The following is a 25829-nucleotide window of genomic DNA, read 5'->3' on the forward strand; positions in this document are numbered from 1 at the left end:
CTTGTAGTTTGATCAACAATTTGCCTGTATTGATTCTGCCTTTTTTGATTTTTTTTCAATCTGCCAGGACCTTTATTTGTGTCTGTCGAGCATTAATTGTGCTTTATGATTGTGCTTATGTGAATTTATGATTTTTATCTACACTACATTTTTTTTTTACAATTATATTCATTATGGATTATACATCTTTTTTCCATTTGCCCAATAGTGTATCACTATCAACATCAATGCAACACTATAAAGTTAATATAGGCACTTTAGCTAGCTTTACCCACTTTAACAGCCAGCAGTGGATAGTAAAGACCTATTTTTGTTTTATCTTTCAATTATGTATGCTATTTCTTTTTGGGAAACTTTTACTTTATTTCATTTAAAATTCGTAATATTCCAGGTTCTCAGAGTAAAATGTGCATGAGAATGGAACACTGAAGTGCATAAATGATTTTAATTCTCATAGACCAGGATTTTACTATTAATGCTTAAGTACTATGATAAGCAATACTTAAAATATAAAGTATAAAAGTGTCATGAAATTCTGTAGTATAACAAAACTGTAGTATAAACAGACATTCTTTAATAATCCAAGACAAACTGATATGCAAAAAAATGTAGTCACAACCAGTCAGAAGAATTGCGATGTGCAAACACAATCCCAAAGGGCAAAACAGGTAGAGAAACAGTGGCAAAAAGTCATGAACTGTAAAGCGTGGTAAGTCAATGGACGAGTGTATGGTGTTCGCGAGTTAAGTTTACAGCTGCCATATTTGGATCTGGATTTTACAACTACTTAAGATCTGGCAAAAAAAAGAAATACTTTCACTTTTACTGGGGTAGTATTCAAGCAGGGGATAACTGCTAACAGCAAAACACTGTTTGGAGTGGCATGTAAAACCTTTAACGTTTTCTTCAGGGGGATAAAATTAAAATCACACTGTTCTAGTATACATTTAACATTTAATACAATTTCCACAGATTGGTGTACAAGAGTCAGAAGCTTCAGTTGGACATTATATGGATTTAAATCTAAATTCACTAATGAAAAAACCCTCAGATGCTGATACTGAAGCCCAATTTCAACACATCTTGTGACATTTTAGTATACAGTTGTTAAGAGTAATGACTCATAATCACACTTTGAGTGTCACCCAGACACCTCTCGAGGGTTCTTTCTCATGTCGTCCCAGAGAGTCTTTCATTGCCACTGTTACCTCTGGTTTGCTCATTAGGGATCAACTTTGACGTTCGGATTTCTGTAATGCTGCTTTGTGACATCATTCCGTAAATTCAATTGAATTTGATTTTCATACATAAAATGTAATTTTTTTTTTAGTTCTTAATCCAAGTTGGAGATTTAAGGTTAATAGCTAAAATCGAAACAAAAATGGTTTATAGCCTACACACAAATTGTTGTTAAAAAACAAAACAAAACAAAAAGTTATTAAATAATATCTGCAAAAAACAAAAAAAGTTAACATATGGAGCACAATAAAAAAAAAAATTAATGTGCAAACCAAAATGAAAAATATCTTATAAAAACAGACTTACATTGGTTTGAAAGTAGACAAAAAAATCTAATTTTTTTTGTTGTATTTCTGTGTGTGTGTGTGTGTGTGTGTGTGTGTGTGTGTGTGTGTGTGTGTGTGTGTGTGTTTGTATAGTGGATGGCTGTACGGACTGGTCAGTGGACTATCTAAAGTACCGGGTGCTACATGGAGAGCCGGTGCGGATCAAGTGTGCGCTGTTTTACGGCTACATCCGGGCAAACTACTCACAGGCACAGAGCTCAGGTCTCAGTCTGATGTGGTACCGCAGTTCGGGGCTCGGCCACGGAGACTTCGAGGAGCCCATTTCATTCAACGGCCTGCGCATGAGCAAAGAGGAGGACGCCATCTGGTTCAGACCTGCCGAACTGCAGGACGCCGGCCTCTACTCCTGTGTGCTGAGGTTAGACTGAATTACACACACACACACACACACACACACACACACACACACACACACACACACACACGTATGTACTTACATGTGAAACATCTCATGCAAGATATATGTAAGAGCTCGGAGGGCTTGGTTGACTGATTGAAGGTGTACCACTGAGAGGAATAATAAGCTATATCTAGCTGTGTGAGTAAACATGTGAGTCTGTGTCATGCATACACATGACCATGATGGAGTGTATGTGTGTGTTCAAAGCAATGTACTGTATGTATTATAGTTTTATTTCAAGATTCTATGTCTATGTATTAATAGATTTAGTTTACTTTATAGGATGTACTGTAATTATATGTGTATAATGCATATTTAGCTCAAATGCATTATCATTGAATTTATTGTTTTTTAATAATTAAGGTTTTTTTACAAAAGAAAATATTTTTCCTGTTTGGGAGCATTTAAGCTTTTGGTATTACAGCACTCCTGGATATTTGCATGCGTTTGTGTGTGTCAGTGGGTGTTATTTAGTAAAGAATTGACTGAGTGCGGTGAGACAGCAGAGGACAGAGGGAAGCTCAGTCACCCATCAATCACACGCTGACGCTCTGGCTCGGCTCGGAGCTCTGCGGCCACTCGTTGGCTCCGGTGTCTGTCTGCTTAAGCTTAAATCTGATAATCTGCTCATCATGACCACATTAGCATCATACAATGTCACTTTCAATCTTGCGGCTGTGTGTATTGTGTGTGTGTGTGTGTGTGTGTGTGTGTGTGTGTGTGTGTGTGTGTGTGGATGTGGGTGTCTTTCTGTTTGCATCGGTTTTAATGCAGGTACACATGTATACCTTTCATTTTAATCCTTTTTTCGAATTGTAATGTCCTTCAAAAGATCATCTCGAGTGCATTTTAATGCAAAACTACATGTAATTACACACATTTACCTCAATAGTGCAGCCAGGATTATACAGGGAGTGCAGAATTATTAGGCAAGTTGTATTTTTGAGGATTAATTTTATTTGAGGATTTAATTTGAACAACAACCATGTTCTCAATGAACACAAAAAACTCATTAATATCAAAGCTGAATATTTTTGGAAGTAGTTTTTAGTTTTAGCTATTTTAGGGGGATATCTGTGTGTGCAGGTGACTATTACTGTGCATAATTATTAGGCAACTTAACAAAAAACAAATTCATACCCATTTCAATTATTTATTTTTACCAGTGAAACCAATATAACATCTCAACATTCACAAATATACATTTCTGACATTCAAAACCAAACAAAACAAATCAGTGACCAATATAGCCACCTTTCTTTGCAAGGACACTCAAAAGCCTGCCATCCATGGATTCTGTCAGTGTTTTGATCTGTTCACCATCAACATTGCGTGCAGCAGCAACCACAGCCTCCCAGACACTGTTCAGAGAGGTGTACTGTTTTCCTCCTTGTAAATCGCACATTTGATGATGGACCACAGGTTCTCAATGGGGTTCAGATCAGGTGAACAAGGAGGCCATATCATTAGATTTTCTTCTTTATACCCTTTCTTGCCAGCCACGCTGTGGAGTACTTGGACGTGTGTGATGGAGCATTGTCCTGCATGAAAATCATGTTTTTCTTGAAGGATGCAGACTTCTTCCTGTACCACTGCTTGAAGAAGGTGTCTTCCAGAAACTGGCAGTAGGACTGGGAGTTCAGCTTGACTCCATCCTCAACCCGAAAAGGCCCCACAAGCTCATCTTTGATGATACCAGCCCAAACCAGTACTCCACCTCCACCTTGCTGGCGCCTGAGTCGGACTGGAGCTCTCTGCCCTTTACCAATCCAGCCACGGGCCCATCCATCTGGCCCATCAAGACTCACTCTCATTTCATCAGTCCATAAAACCTTAGAAAATCAGTCTTGAGATATTTCTTGGCCCAGTCTTGACGTTTCAGCTTGTGTGTCTTGTTCAGTGGTGGTCGACTTTCTGCCTTTCTTACCTTGGCCATGTCTCTGAGTATTGCACACCTTGTGCTTTTGGGCACCCAGTGATGTTGCAGCTCTGAAATATGGCCAAACTGGTGGCAAGTGGCATCTTGGCAGCTGCACGCTTGACTTTTCTCAGTTCACGGGCAGTTATTTTGCGCCTTGGTTTTTCCACACGCTTCTTGCGACCCTGTTGACTATTTTGAATGAAACGCTTGATTGTTCGATGATCACGCTCAGAAGCTTGGCTATTTTAAGACTGCTGCATCCTCTGCAATATATCTCACTATTTTTGGCTTTTCTGAGCCTGTCAAGTCCTTCTTTTGACCCATTTTGCCAAAGGAAAGGAAGTTGCCTAATAATTATGCACACCTGATATAGGGTGTTGATGTCATTAGACCACACCCCTTCTCATTACAGAGATGCACATCACCTAATATGCTTAATTGGTAGTAGGCTTTCCAGCCTATACAGCTTGGAGTAAGACAACATGCATAACGAGGATGATGTGGTCAAAATACTCATTTGCCTAATAATTCTGCACTCCCTGTATAGAACAGCAGGGTTGGAGAGGATGACCATGTCAAAGAGCAAGAAATTGTAGAAAGATACAGTTGAAAATGACAGCTTCAATCTTTTCATAGTTACTAATTACTAATTACTCTGGGTTGAGGAGTGTTATTGATTTTATGATATTATACAGATAATGCACAGACTTACTTTGCTAGAACTACTTTTCCAATGAAACTGCAGGTTGCATGATAATTCATGCTCAAGTTTTCCATGTTATCCTCATGTCAAGTTCATTTATAAAGAAGTAAAAATGTAGATAACATGCTCATATATATATATATATATATATATATATATATATATATATATATATATATATATGTATATACATATATATATATATATATATATATATATATATATATATATATATATATATATATATATATATATATATATATATATATATATATGAGACTAGTTTTGATAGAGGTCATGCTTCAATATGCCTATAATCTGTCTGCATTCAATGGATTGTGTGCGAGGTCTGTAATATCACTGGAATTAACACTATAAACAATATAATCAGTCATCACTTAAACCAAAGCAGCTCTCTCTCTCTTTGTATCTGTGAGGGTGTTAGTTTCAATCAATTGGGACTCTTGTACCCAGTATTGTTCAGTGTATTATTTTGACATGATTTAAGGCACAAAGGGATGGAAAATCATTTTTGGTACCAGTTTGAAAACAACAAAAGATCAGTCGAAGGCCTGTTTTGAATGCGTCTCTATGAGTAACATGTAGTCTGTAATTAAGTTTAGTCCTCAAAATGAAGAGGATGGAAGTAAAGTGAAAACTGGGAGAGAAAGACGAGAGGTGGGATCTCATTTAAAGTCTGCAATTTTTGGTGCACTTGGTGAATTACATAGATGTAACTTTTACACAGTGTGTCCTGTGTGATGATTATGTGATCATGCAGCAGACATAATAAGTGTGAGGTCATACCTTTATTAAAATAATGTCGGGAAAAAAATGTTAAGGGGCCTCAAACGGTGCAAACTCCACTGGGCATCAAATCACTGAAGAAATCATTTCAGCTTTTATTGAAAAAAAAAAAAGGTTTGTAGGGGTTCAAGGTATTTACTGAAATTAATGTTGAGGTTTAAATTTAAGTGTTGACATACACTATATGGACAAAAGTTTGTGGACACCTGACTACCTGACCAAAAGAACATCCCATTCAACATTCAACCCCCATTTGCTGTTATATAACCTGCACTCTTCTGGGAAGATTTTTGACTATGCTCTTGGAGACTTGTGTTTATTCTCTCACAAGGTCGTTAGCAAAAACAGGAACTAATGTTAGTTTGGTGATGAGGCCTGCAGTGCCGTCAGCATTCTAATTCATCCCAAAAGTGTTCAATAGGCTTGAGATAAGAGCTTTATACCTCACAAGAGCTTTCGCTCCAACCCATGTAAACTATATTTTACACAAGAGGCTCCATCAGTGAATAATCAGCTGTTAACCTTAGCAATGATGGGAATATAATAAATAAACTTTCGGTGTAACCCAGATGAGGATGGGTTCCCTTTTGGGTCTGGTTCCTCGCAAGGTATCATCCTCATACCATCTCAGAGAGTTTTCATTTCTGGCTTGGTCATTAGTGATAAACTTAGAGACATAGATTGATAAAAAAAAAAATGTATATGCAGAATCTATTTCTAAAATGCTGCTCTAGGACTATATTAGCGCTGTACAGATAAAATTGAATTGAATCAAATTAAATTTAATTGAATGTAATTGAATTGGATTAAATTGAATTGAACTGAGTTAAATTGAATTAAATTGAATTGAATTAAATTGGATTAAATTTAATTGAATTGAATTGGATTAAATTGAATTGAATTGAATTAAATTGAATTGAATTGAATTGAATGTCTTCATGATGCTAGCTTGTGCACAGGATCATTGTCATGCCTTAACATTTTGGTTTGGGTCTCCTAGTTCAAGTAAAGTAAAGATTTTATATTACCACATCCAAACAATCACGTGTCTCCAACTTTGTGGTAATAGGTTATAGGTTATGGAAGAACCACATTTGGTTGGAAAAGTTAGGTGTCCCAATACCTTTGTCAATATACAGTGACAAAGCATGAATTATCTCTATTAATAATAATGTCACCAGAGGGTCCTCATAAGCATGCTTAACCCAGAGACTTAAAAAAGTAGCCTTAAGTGTTACTTAATGGAAAGCAGCAAAATTGTCACATAAAAGCTAATAAAATAAAACTCACCAGTGGGATCATTTGCAAGATTCTTATCAGGGGTAACTCGCTTTTGGCTCATTGCTAGCCATGCTAGCAAGCACAATTAGCATTTCTTTATTTAAGCACTTTTTTACCCTCACTTCCTCAGCGAGGTCATGTTCAATCAGCTGAACTCAGAGAAGAAATAAACATCCTTCACAGGTCTTTTTTAAGCTGTCAGTGATTAAATAGCTGAGCCAAGTTTGAACTGAGGATTAAAGCCTAGTTATCACACTGGTTTGAAAATTGTTTCATGTATTCATGCAGTGGGAAGCGTCATATGTAGAGCACTGTGTGGTTGAGTGTGAAGTGTGTTTCTCTCTGGCTGTAACAGGAACTCAACGTTCTGCATGAAGGTGTCCATGATTCTGCTGGTGGCTGATAATGACACAGCAGCCTGTTATAACTCCAAACTGCGCTACATGGAGAAGGCTGAACTGGGCAAGAGCAAAGACATTTCCTGCCCCGATATCCAGGACTTCGTCCAGCCTGGCCAAGAGCCACAGATAACGTGGTACAAGGTAGAGTGTTGAGTGTGTTTGCCTTCTGGCTGTCATTGCTCTCTTTATGCTTGATAGGTTTATTGTATTCTATCTCTTCCTTTTTTTCTCTCTTTCTCTCCTGCGCTCATGCTCCGTTTCGGATGAACAGGAGTGCAGTGAGTGGCAGTGGAGGCCAAGTATACTGCAGTCTGGAGACACTCTCTCAATCCAGGAAGTTATGGAGGATGACATTGGGAACTATACTTGTGAGCTGCCCTTTGCAGGCTTCCTGGTGCGCCGGACAACTTACCTGAGCGTAACAGGTAATACTAATATGAGGCCCATCACTGGATACATTCTTTCACACACATGATAGATATAACAGGATAGTTAACACTCATCGAGGTGGCTGCGGTGAGAATGGGGAAAGAACAGGAAAGACCAGATTAATGTATGTATTTAATACTCTGTGCTTCTCCCCTCTTGAGGCTGTTTAATAAAGCGATTTCAGGGTGCTGTGTCTTCATAACGTTAACTGCAGTGATAAAGCACTTCATTACAGAGCTGTGACAGCGCAGCAGACCCACTTTACTGCACTCGCATGCACACACACTTAACTTCCATTATTTCGGTGACCTTCCAGCTGCTCATGCGCACACTCGAACTCGCACACAAGAACATGTACGCGCGAGCGCGCGCTTTTCCTGCAGATGCATGCGCATGCGATTAGCTTTATCTCTGTCATCCATTAAATCTAAATTCATGCTAGTAAGAACCGAACGATTAATTGGATATTAAATGGTCGGGTGCAATTAGCTAATCGTGAAAGGCGTTGGCCAGTGCATTTCATTTGTAGCGTGTTCACTGCATCAGTATTAATCATGCCAGCATTACTCAGCAAATGATCTATAGAACAAACCACAGCCACTATTGATGAGCGCGCTGGGAGTCCAGTGACCAGCGGCAGATGTTCCTGCTGAGTGTTCTGATAAATCACAGGCGTTTGCACAGTCCATATTAGTCTTCTTCTGAGCCGTGTACTCAAATGGGCATAATCTGTTCACTGCAATCGCATCAGTCAAGAAAATAAGGCTTAGCCGTCTGGGCTTAGCAACGCAGTCAGTTATGGAGCTAATTAGTGCACATATTATTGCACTGGAACAGGATGCGCAGGTAAAGGTTAAAATGTCTATAAACTATAAACTTGATTCTAAATTTATAGTGAAAACACTGTTCACTTTCTTAACATATCATCACTTTATAGCATGGTACCTGACTTTTAATGAGCTTTTAAAAATATAAATATCACAAAGTAATTATGGAAAACTGTTCGGTTAATTAAGGTGCAAATTTATTATCTTGTTAGGGATTTAATCATCATTGACTTGCAGTGGGAAAAGATGTGAGTTACAAACTATGCAGTGTATAGAAAAAAAAACAGTTTGTAGACACTTGACAATAAAGACCCATTCCACATATAGTCATTTTTTCCTGTTTTAATAACCTCCACTCTTCTGGGAAGATGTGAGGAGGCCTGGTGTGAAGTCAGCATTTTAGTTCATCCTAAAGGTATTTAGTAGGGTTGAGGTCAGAGTTTGATAGCAAGCAACTCAAGACCTTTCACTCCAACCCATGTAAATCATATCTTCATGGATCTTGCTTTGTGCAAAGGGGTTCGTGCACCCAGGTTTGGGTCTCCTAGTTCAAGTAAAGGGAAGATGTAATGCTTTTGCATCCAAAGACAGCCTATACAATTGTGTGCAACCAAGTTTGTGGTAACAATTTGGGGATGAACCACAACTGGAAAATTCAGGTCTTACCACTTTTGTCTATATGAAGCATATAAAGGTTGTAACTATCACATGATCTATTTGCAGTAGTATGTCATTATTTACACTTAATAGTCAGTCTAATATAATTTAGGTGTGTATGCACAAGGGTGGTGTTGGGTATGTAATATCAGTAGACATTTTCAAGAATGCAGCTTTATAAACTGAGGTATGACTACCCTGGGCTCAAGTTCACCTGATTCCCACTTGGACACACTTGGTCCCAATCACCACTGCACTATGTAAACACACTTTTAACACAGAGACTTTGCAATGTATTTGTTTAGCTCTGCTCATATATCTAGCATACTTGGCCTTTTAAAAAATTTGCTCATTTTGGTTTTAATTTTCATTTCTTAAACATAAGCTTGTCCGCTGAAAACCTGGTTGTATATCACTTGACTCCTTGCCTTATTCTGGATTCAGTTTTTGATAATGTGCTTGCTAGGCTTTTTTTATAGGAAGAATTCCAGTCAGTATATCAGCAATTCAGTACATTTACATTCACTGCATTTTGCAGATGCCCTTATCCAGAGCAACTTACATGTATCACATTTAAACAACTGTGAAGCTATTGTGTGAAGAGCCTTTCTCAGGGGCCCAGGAGTGGCAGCTTGGCGTGGTTGGGATTTGAACTAACAACCGTAAGATCCAAAGTCCAATGCCTTAAACACCAAGCTACCACCTCCTTGGTTTGGCAACAGTAAGTCAATATAAAAATAGATCACTGCCTTGACACAGAACCTGGTCCAGCTTTAAACAACCCTGTATATTTAAAAAGTAACTACTTTCAGTAATATCCAAAAGACACAAGTTTGTCTGCCCTATGCCGTACATGTAAATAAACAATGAGTAGCAATCATCATAAAGGCAAATTAGCTTCCTAAAGTCCTCAGCAATAACATTAAAAGGAAACTTAAGTGGAAAAAGCAATGGTGCCCACTAAACAGGAACACCACACAACATTTCATGATGTCCCTTTTGAACTCATGATGAGGAAAGTAAGGCAGAAGCAAATTTACACTAAAAAAGAGTTGCCGGATGACCTAAAAGCAACAGGGACATGAGTTTTACAGAAAACAATAAGCATTAACCACCCTGTAATCATTTTCATTCCATTTCTGCATTTAAAAAAAGCTCAGAAATGTATTAGATTTTTTTTTTCACAGATCAGAAACCTGTTAGAACGAAAGAAACAAAAAATTACTTTTGTGTCAGATTAGGAGAAGCATATTGGTATGAGCATCATACAATGGGGCTACTGTGTACATACTACTGTGCAATGCTTCTCTGCTCCATTACTGAAGCATTACATCCATCAAAAGAAGCATGAAGTGAGCAATGTGCCAGGACCAAACTGAGTAAGAGGAGAAAATGAGCATTTCAACCTAACATCAGCCACAAGCATAGAGATAAAATCATTAAAGACTGACTTCTAAAATGTAGGTGAAGCCAATCTCCTGACTTTATTAATTGAGGATTTTGAAACTGCAAGTCCATTAGCAGGACCCTTGTAACCTTAGGGAACGGAAGATGATTTTCCAAGATTAATAGGGCAAAGATTTTAGCCACAAAGCTCCAAAAACCTAATTACACCTTGCTGTGGATGTCTTAAAGCTGTAATTGCAAACAATGCAATGGACAGGATGCCTTTGGGCACTTGAACTAGGAGAGTCTAACCATTTCCAGCATGAAAATGCTACTGTGCTTAAAGTGGGTTGCATAAAGATATGGTTTACTTGGATTGGAGAGGAAGCCCCCTCACCCTGCATTAGTACTTGATTTTACTAATGCTCTTGTGGCTGAATGAACACAAATCTCCACAACCCAGTGGTGGGCCATGCATTTGGTACCTGGGACTTACCTGACTTAATCCACCTCTTAATACCACCACTATCATGTCGCAATTATAAAAATCATCGATACTTTACAAAAAAGCAATATAACAACGGGTGCATTACATAGAGGGAGAGGCATTTCACATATGGAGGGTGAATACCATTTTACTAAAGCAAGAAACCCAGTTAAGACAACTCCAAACCTCTACACTACAACCGCAACAGAATCAATATTTGTCTAATAACATGACAAAAACATTAAAATTTTAATAAAATACAACCTATTTACCAGAGATGCAACCTCATAATTTGCACAGCTCCTCAAAGGCTGTAATCCAGTGGTACCACTCGTATTCACTGGTCTGGAGGTGAAGAACAAACCCTTTCCCGGGCTGAGACACGCTGGGTTGGCTGACCTCTCCTCACGATTTCTAGCTTTTCTGGAAAATGTATTTTTATGTATGTCCGAGACCAAATTCTCTTCCTCCGTAGGCATAAAAAAGTGTAACTCTGATGTATTAATGTGTGCAGAGGGCTACACATGTGTTTTGCCAGTAGAACTTGGCTGTAACAGTTTCCCTCTGACCAACCAATCAATGGAAGGAAAAAAAGCTGACGCTATTCTGTGAGGGGAAATTGAAATCTGATTGGTTGAAGAAACAGACTCTTTTCTATTAGAGACTATGGTAAAAAGGCCTGCAGTACTGACTATGAAGGCCCTGGGCAGATTAGATTGACATGGCAGCACATAGAGGCTGAAATTTGATTGCACATCCACATAGACGTACTGGAAACAGTGCAGCCAAGAGGAACGCTACAAAATAAAGAGAAAAAAAACTGGTTGGGAATAAATTAATATAATTTAATGGAACAATTATTAGAATTTAGGTTGTAAATGTAGGTCAGTGCTTCTGATAGTGTTTAGGCCTGCAGAGAAGGCTTTGCTGGCCCTGACTGCCCACCACTGCCACAACCACATTCTAAAACTTAGTGGAACATCTTCCTAGAAGAGTGAATTATAACAAATGGACACTAAATGTGGTATTTGTTAAAAAGCACATACAAGTCTTTGTCCACAAACTTTCATCCATATAATGTATAAACCCTTTAATATAGTGGCAAATGGGTAATGTTTACTAATGAGATACAAATCCTGAGAGTTTAAAGGTTTGTATAGGCTTGGGACCAGAATCTTTAAAGAATGAGTTCTTATTCTAATTTATGATGTAATTGTAGATGCAAAAAAAAAAAATCCCTTATACATCCCTTGTAATGTGATGGCAGTGCTTTGCTGGACGTTGTGCAGTGCATTTATGTATGCACAAATTCGAACTAATGAACTGAAGTCATCTGCCTTTCTGTGAGCCATTTACCATACTGATGAATTCTGAACACACTGATGAACACACAAGGGAATTATGCTCTCCACAACCAGAAAACCGTGTAAGTTCATGCTCTGATGGTTTTCGCTGCTTGTAATCAAACAGATGGTCTGTGATTAACAGCAATAATCAACAGGTCCGCTGGTCACGTGATCAGTAATAGTAGACCAGGCGTATACACTGATTGTGTAGTTTGTGAGGAAAAGCAGTTTTTTTTGTTTTTTGACGTAAATCTGGATCACTGCAGCGTTATGAAGATACAATACATAACATTAGCATAAGGCTGAGATTAGTTGAATGTAGTCAAAGTTCCAAATGACTACAAAATGAAAGCAAATGTTCACGATTGACTGTACACACGAATGCGGCTTCTTTCCAGATGCCCGCCATTTTCGACAGCAGCACGCTTGCAGTAATTGCTCTGTTGTCTGTTCCTAGTGCTATATCGGTTCACTTGGACTTTTTTTTTCTTCAGTTTTCTTGTAAAGTCTGATGGCCTTCAGCCTGAGAAAAGTAACAGCTCAGAGACACAAAATGGCTTTCTTGTTCTTGAGTACATGCTGACAATCTATTATGGCAAACATGATTTTAGACCTTCAGGCTTTGTGTGCATCTGTGGTGTGTGTGTTTGTGTGTTTGTGTGTGTGTGTGTGTGTGTGTGTGTGTGTGTGTGTATGTGTGTGCGTGTGCAGGGTAGGTCTTTTTTTTACAATTCAAATTTAACATGCATATTTTCAATCTATATGCCAGGAAAAGATCTCAGACAGGATAAATGTATATTAGCATTATTATTCTATTTGTCATTATTATGCTATTTGTCCACAAACACACACACACACACACACACACACACACACACACACACACACACACACGCACACACTGTGGTGAAGACTGTTGTGAAAGAAAGTCAATCAGGGAGAAAACTGGATTAACATGTCACAATGAAGACAAAGAAATCGAGACTGCTCCTGTGTGTGTGTGTGTGTGTGTGTGTGTGTGTGTGTGTGTGTGTGTGTGTGTGTAGAGGGCACTGATATTATTAGAAGAGATAAATGTGAACAGAGGTGACTGAGTATGATTGACTATCATTTCCTATCGAATTACAGACATACGCCGACTCCCAACACACACTCCTTCGCTCACGCAAACAATAAACGATCCGTAATACTCTGAGGAGACTGCAGCATATCATCTACCATTACATGTGACACTCCGGTGTATTACTTGTTTTTGAAAGTTGCATATGGTCCAGTAAAGATAATTCGTTTTGAGAAAAGGTACGATTTGTTGTTTTCTTTTTTCCAAGTTAACACACATCACAATAAAAACAGACAAATTACCTGGACTAAGAGGACTGAAGTAAGAAGACTTCAGCGAAGAACACGAGAACATTGATTTGTTACTAATTAAGGGATCTGTAGTCCTACTTATCAACACTAACACTGCTTTGGTCTCTGCCACACTAAGAGTGTTAGGAGTCTAATTGCTTGTCTCCAAGCTTTACATGGGCGAAGATTCATGGAAACGGTGCTCGCGACGACGCACGCTGATGTACTTACACAATTTTGTTCTTTTTCTTCTGTGTGAAAGCTATTTCAGATTACACAGTTTCCATGGCCACCTGTGTGGTGACCATGCCAACAGCAGATTGGGACTGGATGCTGTGCATGTGCATGGATGTGTGTGTGTGTGTGTGTGTGTGTGCAAGAAGGCCCTGTGGAGGTGTGCCAAGGGCGATGCCAATCCTTTCTCTGATCCACACACCTTAGCCTGACGGTGCCCACGCTACTGAATCACCATAGAAACAGAAAGCAAAGTAAAGACACTTTTTTTGCTCAAGTTTGAGTTGTAGAAACAGCTTTTGGAGAAGCTGCGTTGGGGTTAGAGCAATACTAGAAAAATAAATGATCCTGCTCCTATATATAGAGCAGCATTAGAAATAAAATACCCCTGCTCTCCAGATGTTAGAGCAAGACTTCCACTGTGAGTACACCATCGTATTAGTCACATGGTCATACACTATATACACATACATATACACATATGCATATACAAATGTATTGGGACACCTGACTTTTCCAGCCATATGTGATTCTTCACAAACGGTTACCACAAATTTGGACACACCCAATAGTATAGAAAGCCTTGGGATGCTGTAGCATTCAATTTTCACTTCACTTCAACACTTAAACCTGTTCCAGCTGTTCCTCTGTGCACAAAGCTATCTCCATGAATATATGGTTTCCATGGGTTGGAGAGGAAGAACTTGAGTGGCCTGATATAGAAGTCTGACCTCAACCCTGTTGAGCACCTGCGAAATGAATTGGAGTGCTGACTGCACCCCCAGATCTCCTCACATCTCCTCACATCACCTATCAGTACCTGATTTTACTAACACCCTTGTAGCTGAATGAGCACAAATCTAACCCCAAAATCTAGTGGAACATCACCTCAGAAGAGTGGAGGTTATCATAAGAGCAAATGGGGAGTAAATATGGAACGGGATATTTAAAAAGCACATTCAAATTTTATGATTAGGTGTCCACAAACTTTTGTCCATAGAGTGTATTTTTGCCATGTGCTGATGATTCACCTTCAGCTTTTCCTGATGTTCCTTGTTTTGCAGGCTTCCCATGGTGCAGTGGGGTTGTGATCACACATACTTTACACGTGCTCACAACTCTACGCATCTGTTAAGTCTAATCAGGGCAAGGTGTGTGTGTGTGTGTGTGTGTGTGTGTGTGTGTGTGTGTGTGTGTGTGTAAGTGTGTGTGTGTGTACCTGTGTGTGTGTGAATCTGTGTCCTTAATCAGGGTGGAGTGTTATGTAATCATAATTAATTAAGGCTTAATTACAGAAGCTGCTAAATTCTTGCTAAGTGTCTAGACCCTTGAGCATGCACAGACACATACTACACACACACACACACACACACACACACACACTCACACAGACAGAGAGAGTGGAGCTCGAAACATCAATTAATGTTTAATACATCACACTTGTGTCTTTCCTTCATCTTGTGATGTTTTCGGCTTTTATTTCCGATCGGCGTGTTTGTCAAGAAACGCACGCACACGAGTAAGTCTCAGTAGAAAGATCTTGCTGTGGCAGTAAAACAGCTCCACAGGCTCGGGATGCTTCTCTAAAGTGGAACATATGCGCTTCTGTCGGCCACGGCGTACTCCCCAAATAGCTCCTCGTGTCTTTTGAAGCATCAAATGTGCCCTATTTTCTGTAGTACGAAACACAGTTAAAGGATGGGGCACAGCTTGTAGCGTTCTGCTTGCCAGCGAGCTTGCACCTTACTTAAGTGTAGGGCCAGTTCACGAATTACAGCGCGGAATACGGCGTCAAAGTGTGTGATTGTGTTTTTAAAGGCGTGCGTATGCCGCATAGGTGTGTACTGATCTACTGATGGAAAAAGGGCTTTGCGGCAACTTACAGTATGAGATCAGATGTATTATTTGTCCCACACGGCACACACACTTAAGAGGAAACTCAGGCAGTACACAGCTGAGACGGTTCTATTTCGCCCAGTGTGTGTGTGTATATGTGTGTATGGGAAAATGAGCTGTGAATCTCAGAAGGAGTCTGTACTATAACACTTCTCCTACTCTCAGGCTGTCAGTCACAAACTGTATGAACAGTCTGAGAGTGCCTTGGTATATGTGTGGTGTGTGCATGCTATAAAGACAGCACTCACTCCGTCACTCACTCTCTCACACTCTCTCACACACTTACAGACTGGAAAGTAGAGGTTAAATAGAGGACCACCCCCCTTTTTTCTCAGTAGATTCCATCCTGCTGCGTCTAACCGCTCCCCCACAGTGTTGGCTCGCACTCCTCTATCTTTCCTCTCCTCTGCTTGTGCATGCCATCCCCCCATCACACCCCTCCCTTGTTCCTGAGCCAGCCCACACTGCTGCTTTTTTTTTCAGCTCTCTCACCAGGAACGAGAGAAGCGGACACATGAAAATCGTCTCGCTTGTCCCACTGTCCCTTGAGGGACTGGAAGGGGGTGGGGGTTCTGCATTCGTTATTAATGCATTATGTTGATGAGAGCATTTAGCATATGGGTTGCGGTTCTTTTTTAGGGAGTCCTTATTAAGGAAAAATACGGATGTGTTCACTGTGCAAACGTATTATTCTTCTGCCATTTCATTTCCGAGACTCATCACGTTGCTTTTGCTTGCCAGATGGAAATATTGCGTTTTTTAAAAACGAGTAATAGCACGGGCCCTAATTACACGCCGTAGTTCAGAGTACTCGATTGAAATGTGATGTTTTCCATTTGACTGCACTACTTTACCCAAATTGTCCCCAATTATGCTTATGTCCCATGGGTTGAGCCTCTGTGCATTATAACAATTCTGTATTTTCCAGCCATTGTGTCAGAAAGAGGATGAGATGGAGCTTTTCAATTTCGAGTATCCTGAGAGACTTGTCACATGCTTGACCTTTAAAACTTGAATATTGTTGCTTCGAGTGTTAGTAATTTAACTAACTTCGTCTCAGGTTGTTTCTTTAAAGGAGCGATTGACTATTCCATCAGACTTCTTGAGCTTTTCGTGATGGTGCTGTAAAAAAAAATAAGGCAGGCTTATGATAAGAAAACTTTAGAGAAACATGAAAGGCATGTGTTTGAGCGCATTCGTCTAGCTCCCCCCGAAAATGCTGCCTGGAAAATACGTGCTGTGGGTCAGGGTTATGATGAGAATATATTCCACCAGAGTAATTCATTAATTTGCTGCTTGCCAGCCGCCACTGGCTCGGACTAATCTGGCGGGAAGGGCCAGTGCGCTTTCTGCCAGCGAAGGAAAATTGGATTTTGGATGAGCGATCACACGGCTTAAAGCTCCACCAGTGCCCCTGTCTGTTAACCACACACCACATCACAAGCTCTCAGCTCAAAGGCTGTCTAGAGTTACGCACAGGACCCATACACCAGTGCCTATAATACACCTGCTCTTATTTCCTCTCTCTTCCCCCCTGTTACGCCGATTCGTTTGCACACACGCACGCATGTGCAAAACCTTCACACGTCCCGTAACCTCCCTGGATTACACAATGCACATGAGCAAACGCACAAGGAGCAACGCAGTTTGTTGCATTTGCATGTGCTCGAATGACTGGAACTGAACAAATAAGACTGGAGCAGTCTCAAGAGAGCAGGACATACAGAGAGAGAGAGAGAGAGAGAGAGAGAGAGAGAGAGAGAGAGCGCTGAGCTGGGCTGAAGGGAATGACCTGTAATTTGCAGACTGCCTACGCAGCGAGAGAGATTCTAAAGCGTTGATAGCGAGTGAGTGTGTGACAGCGCGTGTTCCAAATGGACAGAGAGGAGCAACGCATAAATATCAGCGGCGCATTTGCTTGTGATTTAGAATGCGCTTGACTGAAACTGGTTATATAAAGGAGACAGTACAATGTGATACTGTGTGATACTGATGGTCAGTCTAACCATGTGTTTGTGTGTGTGTGTGTGTGTGTGTGTGTGTGTGTGTGTGTGTATATGTGTTTGTGTGTGTGTGTGTGTGTGTGTGTGTTTGTGTGTTTGTGTGTCTGTGTGTATTTTACAGCCCCTCGGACTGAAGATCCTCCGAAGATCCTGTTCCCTTCTGAAAACAAACTCATCACCATAGACATGCAGATAGGTAAGAGTGACCTCTATCTATCTATCTATCTATCTATCTATCTATCTATCTATCTATCTATCTATCTATCTATCTATCTATCTATCTATCTATCTATTACAAAATAATATTGATTGTATTTAAGTGGTTTCCTTTTAGGTGCTAGGGTGAAGGTTAGACTGTTCTTGTGGGCGTAACGTTATATAGTGTGAGAGAGAGAGAGAGAGAGAGAGAGAGAGAGAGAGAGAGAATATGATGAGATAACCAAAGGTTAGACAGCTGTATTAATAGCCTAGTGTGGAGCGAGATTTCTGTTTGCCTTCACAGCAGCTCCGTGTGTTCATGTGTAGGAGTGGGGAATCTCTAGTGACCTCACAATCTGATGCGATTCGGATTCAGAGTGCCACAATGTCATTATAAATAGATTCCTTGTGCATTTTAATGTATCTTGGATTGCGCTGTCTGGAGCTGACATTCTGATTTTTTTTTCCAGCATGGCCAACTGCAATTTTGAAACAGAACATTATTAATATCAGACACTAGGTGTTTTTCTAGCACACAACTGAACACTTGATAAATGTTTTAATTGTCCAGGTTAAAAGAAAGGAAAATTAGCATTTCCAACATTTCAGGTTTAAGGAGGTGTAGTAATATTATTAGATGTGCAGTTGGGAACTGCTTCACGACACAGTGGATGGTGAAGTTTTAGGTAATGTTGCAGTAAAGCACAGTATTTTTTATTTATATATATTTTATGTATACTTTTTACAAAGCAGTTGTCTAAGGCCCACACTGCACAGATTTTTTGTTGTTGCTCAAAGTGAAGAGGAACAAGAGTGCATTAAATCATATTCTTCATCATCATCAATACCATTTATTTTACATAATTATCCTCATCTTTTCATTACTATTAGTATTGTTTGTAGAGACTTTGTTGTGGACCAAAAAGCTTTTAAAATCTGTCCTTCTAACAAGAAGCACACATATATATATATATATATATATATATATATATATATATATATATATATATATATATATATATATATATATATATACTGAACTTGTCTGTCCAGCACATCCCACATATGCTTGATTGGATTTAACATCTCAAGCTCTTTTTCATATTTCCCGAACCACTTCTGAGCAATTTCTGCTGTGTGGCAGAGTGCAGTATACTCCTGAATTAGAGCACTGGCCTGCAATAATGTTTAGATACTGTAGGTGCTTATATCTACGTAAATGCCAGGATGCCAGATTTCCCAGCAGAACTTTGCCTGGAGCACCACACTGCCTGCTTGCCTTTTTTTTCTCACAGGTGGCTTCTTTTCTCCAGATAAGTGATACGCACTTCCATATGATGTAAAAGAAACATGGTTCATCAGACCAGGCTGTATACTATCACTGCTCCTTGATCCGGTTCTGATGCACACATGCCTGATGTAGCTGCTCTCAAAGGTGTACAGGAGTCAGCATGGGTGCTCTGACTGGTCTTAAGCTATGCAGCTTTATACACAGGAAGCAGTGATGCACTGTGTGTTCTGGCACCTTTCTATCACAAAAAGCATGAACCTTATTTAGCAATGTGTGCTGCAGTAGCCTTTCTGTAGCTCTGCAGCACACAGGAAAGCCTTTACTCCCCATCAGTGTGCCTTGTTTGCCCATGACATTGACAAACCCCTGCATCTAGTAACCCGACCCTGTAACAAAACTGCTACTGAAACGGAAAGTAAGCCAGCAGACCCCTGCCTCTCTATGCACCTCAGGGTGTGGAAGGAATAAAAAACTAAACCCTGGAACACCCTGTTTTAGAAATTCCTACGCTCTCTGCATCGGCTTCCTGTAGCGGCCCGGATCAGATTTTGAAACGCCGATGCTTCCTTGCAAACCAAAAGTGGACACCTCTACTGTACAGCACATATCTCAAGCCACACCAATCCCTCCAATCCTTAACTACTGCTCAACTAATCCCACAATCTCTTTTTTCTAATTATAGTCTCCTCCAGCGGAGTTGTTGACTGATAATGTTCATAGTCTGTGACCTGAAAAATCAGTATCAGAAGGCATTTATAGATAGAGACTTCAAAGCACATTTGTAAGTCATTCTGCATAAAGGCGTCTGCTGTAATTGTAAATGTTAAGTTGTTCAGATACTTACTTCACTTGCCTAATCTAATTCACCCCTAATATCTCTCATGTATCCAACCCCTAATGTAATTAGACAATCAAGGTTCAACCTTCACTTCATTTGACAGTAGTTTTAGTATAAGGCTGATCAGTGCATATTGCTTTTTAATTAGGTATAAAAACACTGAAGTTTATATAGTGAATAATAATTCAAGTTAGCATAATCATAATACATTACTGAGTTCCCTTATCACATCTACTAAATATTTGCCAACATAAATCTATCGAAACACATGTTTTTTGGGTTAAATGGCCCTTGATATAGGAAACAGTCTCTGAGTAATTGCATGTTATGCAATTGCATGTTATTTATGTATCTGGTTATAATACATGTGAGAAATTCACTTCCTATAGCCACTTACTGTAGTTATGATGTTTCTGGATATGAAGATTAAATGCCATTTTATAGGGCATACAGTGACTCACTTACTGTCCACTTTATTAGAAACACTCATGCAATTATTCAATCATGTGACAGCAAAGCAATGTATCAAATGATGTAAGAAGACAAAAGCTTCAGTTAATGTTTACATCAGAAGGAAAATGGTGTGAGCTCTGTGACTTTGACCGTGGCATTGTTGATTTAAGTATTTTTTGAAAACTGCTGATCTCCTGGGATTTACACATATAATACATACTGTATCTCTAGTATGTGTATCTTTTACACTGTTTGGCAGACTCTGTTATCCAGAGCAACTCACGATTGTTCTATTTATACATTTGAGTTGTGGGTTAAGGGCCTTGCTCGTGGGCCCAGCAATGGCATCTTACTGGTGCTGGGTCATGCAGTCATGAGTTCATGACGTTCCAATCTGTAGACCACTCTCATGTTTTCTGTGTGCACCAGTATAAAATGATTATTTCTGACCTTGTTATTATTTGACATTTAATTTTTTCATTAGAAGTGAATTACTGAGCAACACAAGAATTTTGAGGATGAATTTAGACTGTAATTAATATAAACAGTCTGCTACAATGGCTCAGGACCACAGGTTGCATTTAATCACATATCACAGCACACCTTAACAATGATGAACTTTATAGAATCGACATTCGGTGCCACCCAGATGAGGATGGACTCCCTTTTAAGTCTGGTTTCTCTCAAGTTTTCTTCCTAGTACTTAATCTTAATCTTAGAGTTTTTTCTTGCCACAGTCGCCACTGGCTCACTCATTCGGGACAAACGCATACATTCTTTTATTACCGCTTTACCTGTTTACCTTTTGAGACAACATCCATTGTTAAAAGAGATATACAAATTTTAAAAAAAGTAAAAAAATAAATATTGAATGCATAAACCAAGTATATGAAATCTTATATTTTTTATTAAAAAAAAAAGAATTGGCATTTAAGATCGGACGATATTTTCGCATCCTTGTATTTGTCTCTGTGTTTGTGCGAGTGACGAGTTTTTTTATATCATGGGCTGAGATCATCACATAGAGCTTATAAATGCAAATCCCCCAACAACATTGGCCTTGTACAGTGCCGAAATCTTTAGCAGCATGATTCGGGATAGAGGCGCATTATTGTGTGTGTGTGTGTGTGTGTGTGTGTGTGTGTGTGTGTGTGTGTGTGTGTGTGCGTCCATATGCGTGTGTGTGTGCATGTGTGTTGGACTGAGGCACGTCTGTTTGTTTGGCCAGGAGTCAGCATGTGTGTGTTGCCTGTGAGAGCAGATTGGAGCATATTGCGCAGACTCTGGCCATGTTCTGTCTTCAAAGCGAGGGGAGAAAACAGGACAGCACGGAGACTCCGAAGCCATACACACGTGATGCCTCTGGCACTGCCAGTCGTTGGTCTGAATGTGAGCTGTTTGTGTGTGTGTGTGTGTGTGTGTGTGTGTGTGTGTGTGTGTGTGTGTGTGTGTGTGTGTGTGTGTGGTTCTGTCTGTCCCACCGTATGCCTGTCCACTTTCTGGCTTTGCGTTCTCTGTCACACACACACACACACACACACACACACACACACACACACACAAACACACACACACATACACTCTCACTCTCTCTCTCTCTCTCTCTCTCTCTCTCTCACTCACACACACACACACACACACACACACACACACACACACACACACACACACACACACACACACACACACACACACACACACACACACACACACACACATGCACACAAAAACCTCTCCCTACCTCAGATAAGAATAGGTGTAAGCTCCCAGTGACATCTAATTACACAGAGCAATGGATTACAGAGGGAGAAAGAGGTTCGAAGAGACATTGGAGGGAGAAGAAGCACGACAGAATTAGCGAATAATTGGCGTGGCTCTGCACTGACTCATACACCAGGACATTCAGAGTTGTATGAAAGCAGAGTGCTCCTTGTCAGCTGTATAATGCTGGTAAGAGCACTTTCTTTCTCTCTCTTTCTCTCTCTCTCTTTCTCAGTCTCTCTCTTTCTCTGCCATATAACTCTCTGGTTAAAATCTGAACATTTATTGCTGTGAGGGTAATAGACTGGCATTATATAATAAACTTTGCACTCTGTGCCTTGGTGTTAAGGAATGAAAAATGAACGCTGGAGATAAGTCATTTTTGGAGTTGAATGATGGAGAGAATGAGCTTTGGCTGAACCCATCATAGCATTATTAGTGGCCGCCAGGGAGAGCTTGCTGTTGCACGTGCTTGCATGCATGTGCACACACACACACACACACACACACACAACCAGGTAGTCAAAACTGCATTCAGGTTGTCACTCAGTACAAATTTTAAGGCACATATAGCAAATTATACAGTAGGTTTGTGAATGCATTGTTTAGCTTTAACAATTGGCATGTTTAAAGCGAATATAGATAAGAATAAGATGCATTTTTGTTTCATTTGTTTGTTGAGTTTTTTCAAAAAGCTTGCCTGAATCAGTGTCTATTTGAGACTAGATCTAATCTGGAAAGGAATCCCCTCGAGTGCAGAAGAAAAAATTAGCATGCAAAATGGTTTTTACATTTATATGACGTGTGTGTGAGCCCGAAGCCCATGAGCGTGAAAGGTGCAGGTTTCATGCTTACAGCACAAACAGACATACGTTTATCAGTCATGCCTGGTCACCGTGGTTTAAGCTGAAGGTTAGGCAGTTTTGAATTGAGGAATCAGATCTAAATAGATAAAAAAATTATTACAGGCAGGTACAAAGAAAAATAATAACTGTGTGCGAAGATAAACACATCTTAATTCTGATATATACGTTTTTTTTTTCTCCACGCCAGTGTTCCCATGAATACAGGGTTCATCCAAAATTACTTCTGGTGCTGCTCAATCCCTCTACAGATTTAAACCTAAATACAGACACAGTTCCAAACACACTCATATAATGCCATAATGTTATACCCTGGACTCTATTGTATAAAGATTGTATTAATAGCAATATAAAATATATTGCAACAAACACAATAAGAATTTCATTTTAAATTGATCCAGGTGTGCCAAGTTCTGCAAATAAATTGTGATCATGAACAGGGAACAATATTGGCCACAATATCACAGAAAGAGCTGCATGTGTGCCAGTAGTTAATGCAGAAATATGTCTCAGCTGTGACTGACAGGATGAGTGACAGCCGGGGGGCATTTCAGTAGAAAGGACTGTGAGAGAGGAAACCTAGCTCACAAAAGATCAACAAAATTATTAAAGCTGCCCTATATGCTTGTAACAAAGCTTAATATGATACAAGTAATAATGGCACACAGCTGGTTGAATTTTTGGAGAGCTGGTTTATTAGGTGCGTCTATCTTTTCCCTAAACTCATTTGCTCTGTTTTCCAAAGGCATACAGGTACACAATTACTATGCACATTCGAATGTTTCCCTTATCTCATACACCAGTAAACCACAGCCAATTAAGGACCACCGCTGACCAAGTATTACTTGGGTGGTGCGTGAAGAGGCGCTGATTCTATAGTGCAGTACAATATTAATAGGCTAATACCATATGGTGTGTAATTTAGTTTTTTAATTAAAATAACCCACAAAAAATTGAGTTTGGTCTTTTTCTGTAGCATCCAACCTAAATGTTTCTCCGCTCCATATACACTATATGGACCAAAATTTGTTTACACCTGACCATAAGAATCGTATGTACTTTGTGAACATTCCATTCCACATTTAGTTCCCATTGATGGTTATAATAACCTCCACTCTTTTGGGAAGATGTTCTTGATTTTGGAGTGAGTGCATTCCAATTTATCCCAAAGGTGTTCAGTAGTTTTAAGTTCACAGCTCTATAGCAGGCCACCCAAGATCTTTTACTTCAACCCATATATACCCAATAGAGTTGGGACAGGGACAGGGACATCGTAATGCTTTGACAGGTTCGGGGCTTCTAATTCAAGTGAAGGAAAAAATGAATGCTAGCTCATCCAATATACTTTATTCTTTGTTCTAATACTTTATACTCCATATAGTGTATCTTTTTTTATATTTAACTACTGTAATGCTTATGAAGCTATTTTGTACAGTTGAGCAGAGATTATTTTCAAGATATCAAATCAAATCAAATTTTATTTGTCACATACACATACATACAGAGTATGACATGCACTGAAATGCTTTTTCACTGCATGTCATATTACTAAATGTATAAGGAAATTGAGATATCTATTTCCTTATACATTTAGTAATAAAGCGGGAAAGCCATCTACAGTAGTTTAGTGCTATACTCTTCTTACTTGATTGAGAATTGAATTAATAAGATAATATTTGTGTGTGAAATAATCTAGTAGGCTCATGATTATACTCTTAGAAAGGCATAAGATTTTTTGAAGTAGGTTTCATTACAACCAAGACTACAACTAGTCAAAAAGACTAATGAATCGATTTTACGAAAGTAAACATGAATGTATAGTCATTGGTTTTGTTCAAAACTAGCTGAAAAAAAGTCCAATACAACTCAATCACCCAAAAAAAACCCAACAACATATGTGTATCTATTAAATCGAGACCTCCCAAAGGCAAGCTCAACACTATAACTTTCTAAATTTAAGATGATTGACAGGCAAGTAGAGACATCAGCTTGTCCTAATTGGCTTGATGTTCCTGATCTACTTTTTTTTTCTGGACCCTGGGATAGAAAAGGAATGGATGTTTTTTCCTTTCAGCTGATGTAAGAACTGGAATATGATATTATAATTCTGATTTAAATATCAGTAAGTCGATGATCCCACCTTTACCTGGGTAACTCGACCCCCAGTGTGAAATATTGTGGCGATGGCAGACAATGGCAGCAATTTACTTGTTAGGGCATTTTTAATTGGTTCAATTTAGAAAGTAGATGAGATGAGATGAGATGAGATGGTCACAGGTGAACAGGAAGCCCTTTTTTCTGGTAACATTATTTCTTTGTCTGCAGGCAGCTCAAAGACTGAATTAAATATAAATGTCAACAAACTCTTAGAAGACTTTTTTTTTAATCAACACCATAGACAGCCAGTGAAATGGAACAATTTAACAACACATAGTGAAGGAAAAAGTTGGAAAAATTCCCCCAAATTGGAATAAAGTGGTACTTCTATGGTTAAGGTTCCCTGCTCGATGTAAGTCCAAATCCCACTACAGCCAGACAGTCACTATTGGGCGCTTGAGCGAGGCCCTTAAACCTCAGGCTGTATGCTTGGGTTGTGTTCGGCCTTATTTGTGTGGTACTTTGGAAAAAAACAATCTGCAAAATGAATCAATGGAAATGTCTCCATTTGCACAGTAGCTCCTTCCTGCTATCGTTCACATGCCAAGATCTAT

General features: G+C 39.4%; 1 protein-coding gene across 2 annotated transcripts in view; it reads left to right on the forward strand.

The window, feature by feature from the left end:
• The window catches only part of il1rapl1a (interleukin 1 receptor accessory protein-like 1a), a 125103-nt gene that overhangs the window by 73120 nt on the left and 26154 nt on the right, over positions 1-25829 (forward strand). For both annotated transcript variants that reach the window (XM_046842462.1, XM_046842470.1), the window contains exons 3-6: positions 1659-1944; positions 7054-7240; positions 7371-7524; positions 17836-17910. In XM_046842462.1, the coding sequence (XP_046698418.1) occupies positions 1659-1944; positions 7054-7240; positions 7371-7524; positions 17836-17910 (702 nt within the window). The remainder of the gene's footprint in view (positions 1-1658; positions 1945-7053; positions 7241-7370; positions 7525-17835; positions 17911-25829) is intronic.

The sequence above is a fragment of the Silurus meridionalis genome, chromosome 3 (genome assembly GCF_014805685.1).
Source record: "Silurus meridionalis isolate SWU-2019-XX chromosome 3, ASM1480568v1, whole genome shotgun sequence".
Classification (NCBI taxonomy): Eukaryota; Metazoa; Chordata; class Actinopteri; order Siluriformes; family Siluridae; genus Silurus; species Silurus meridionalis.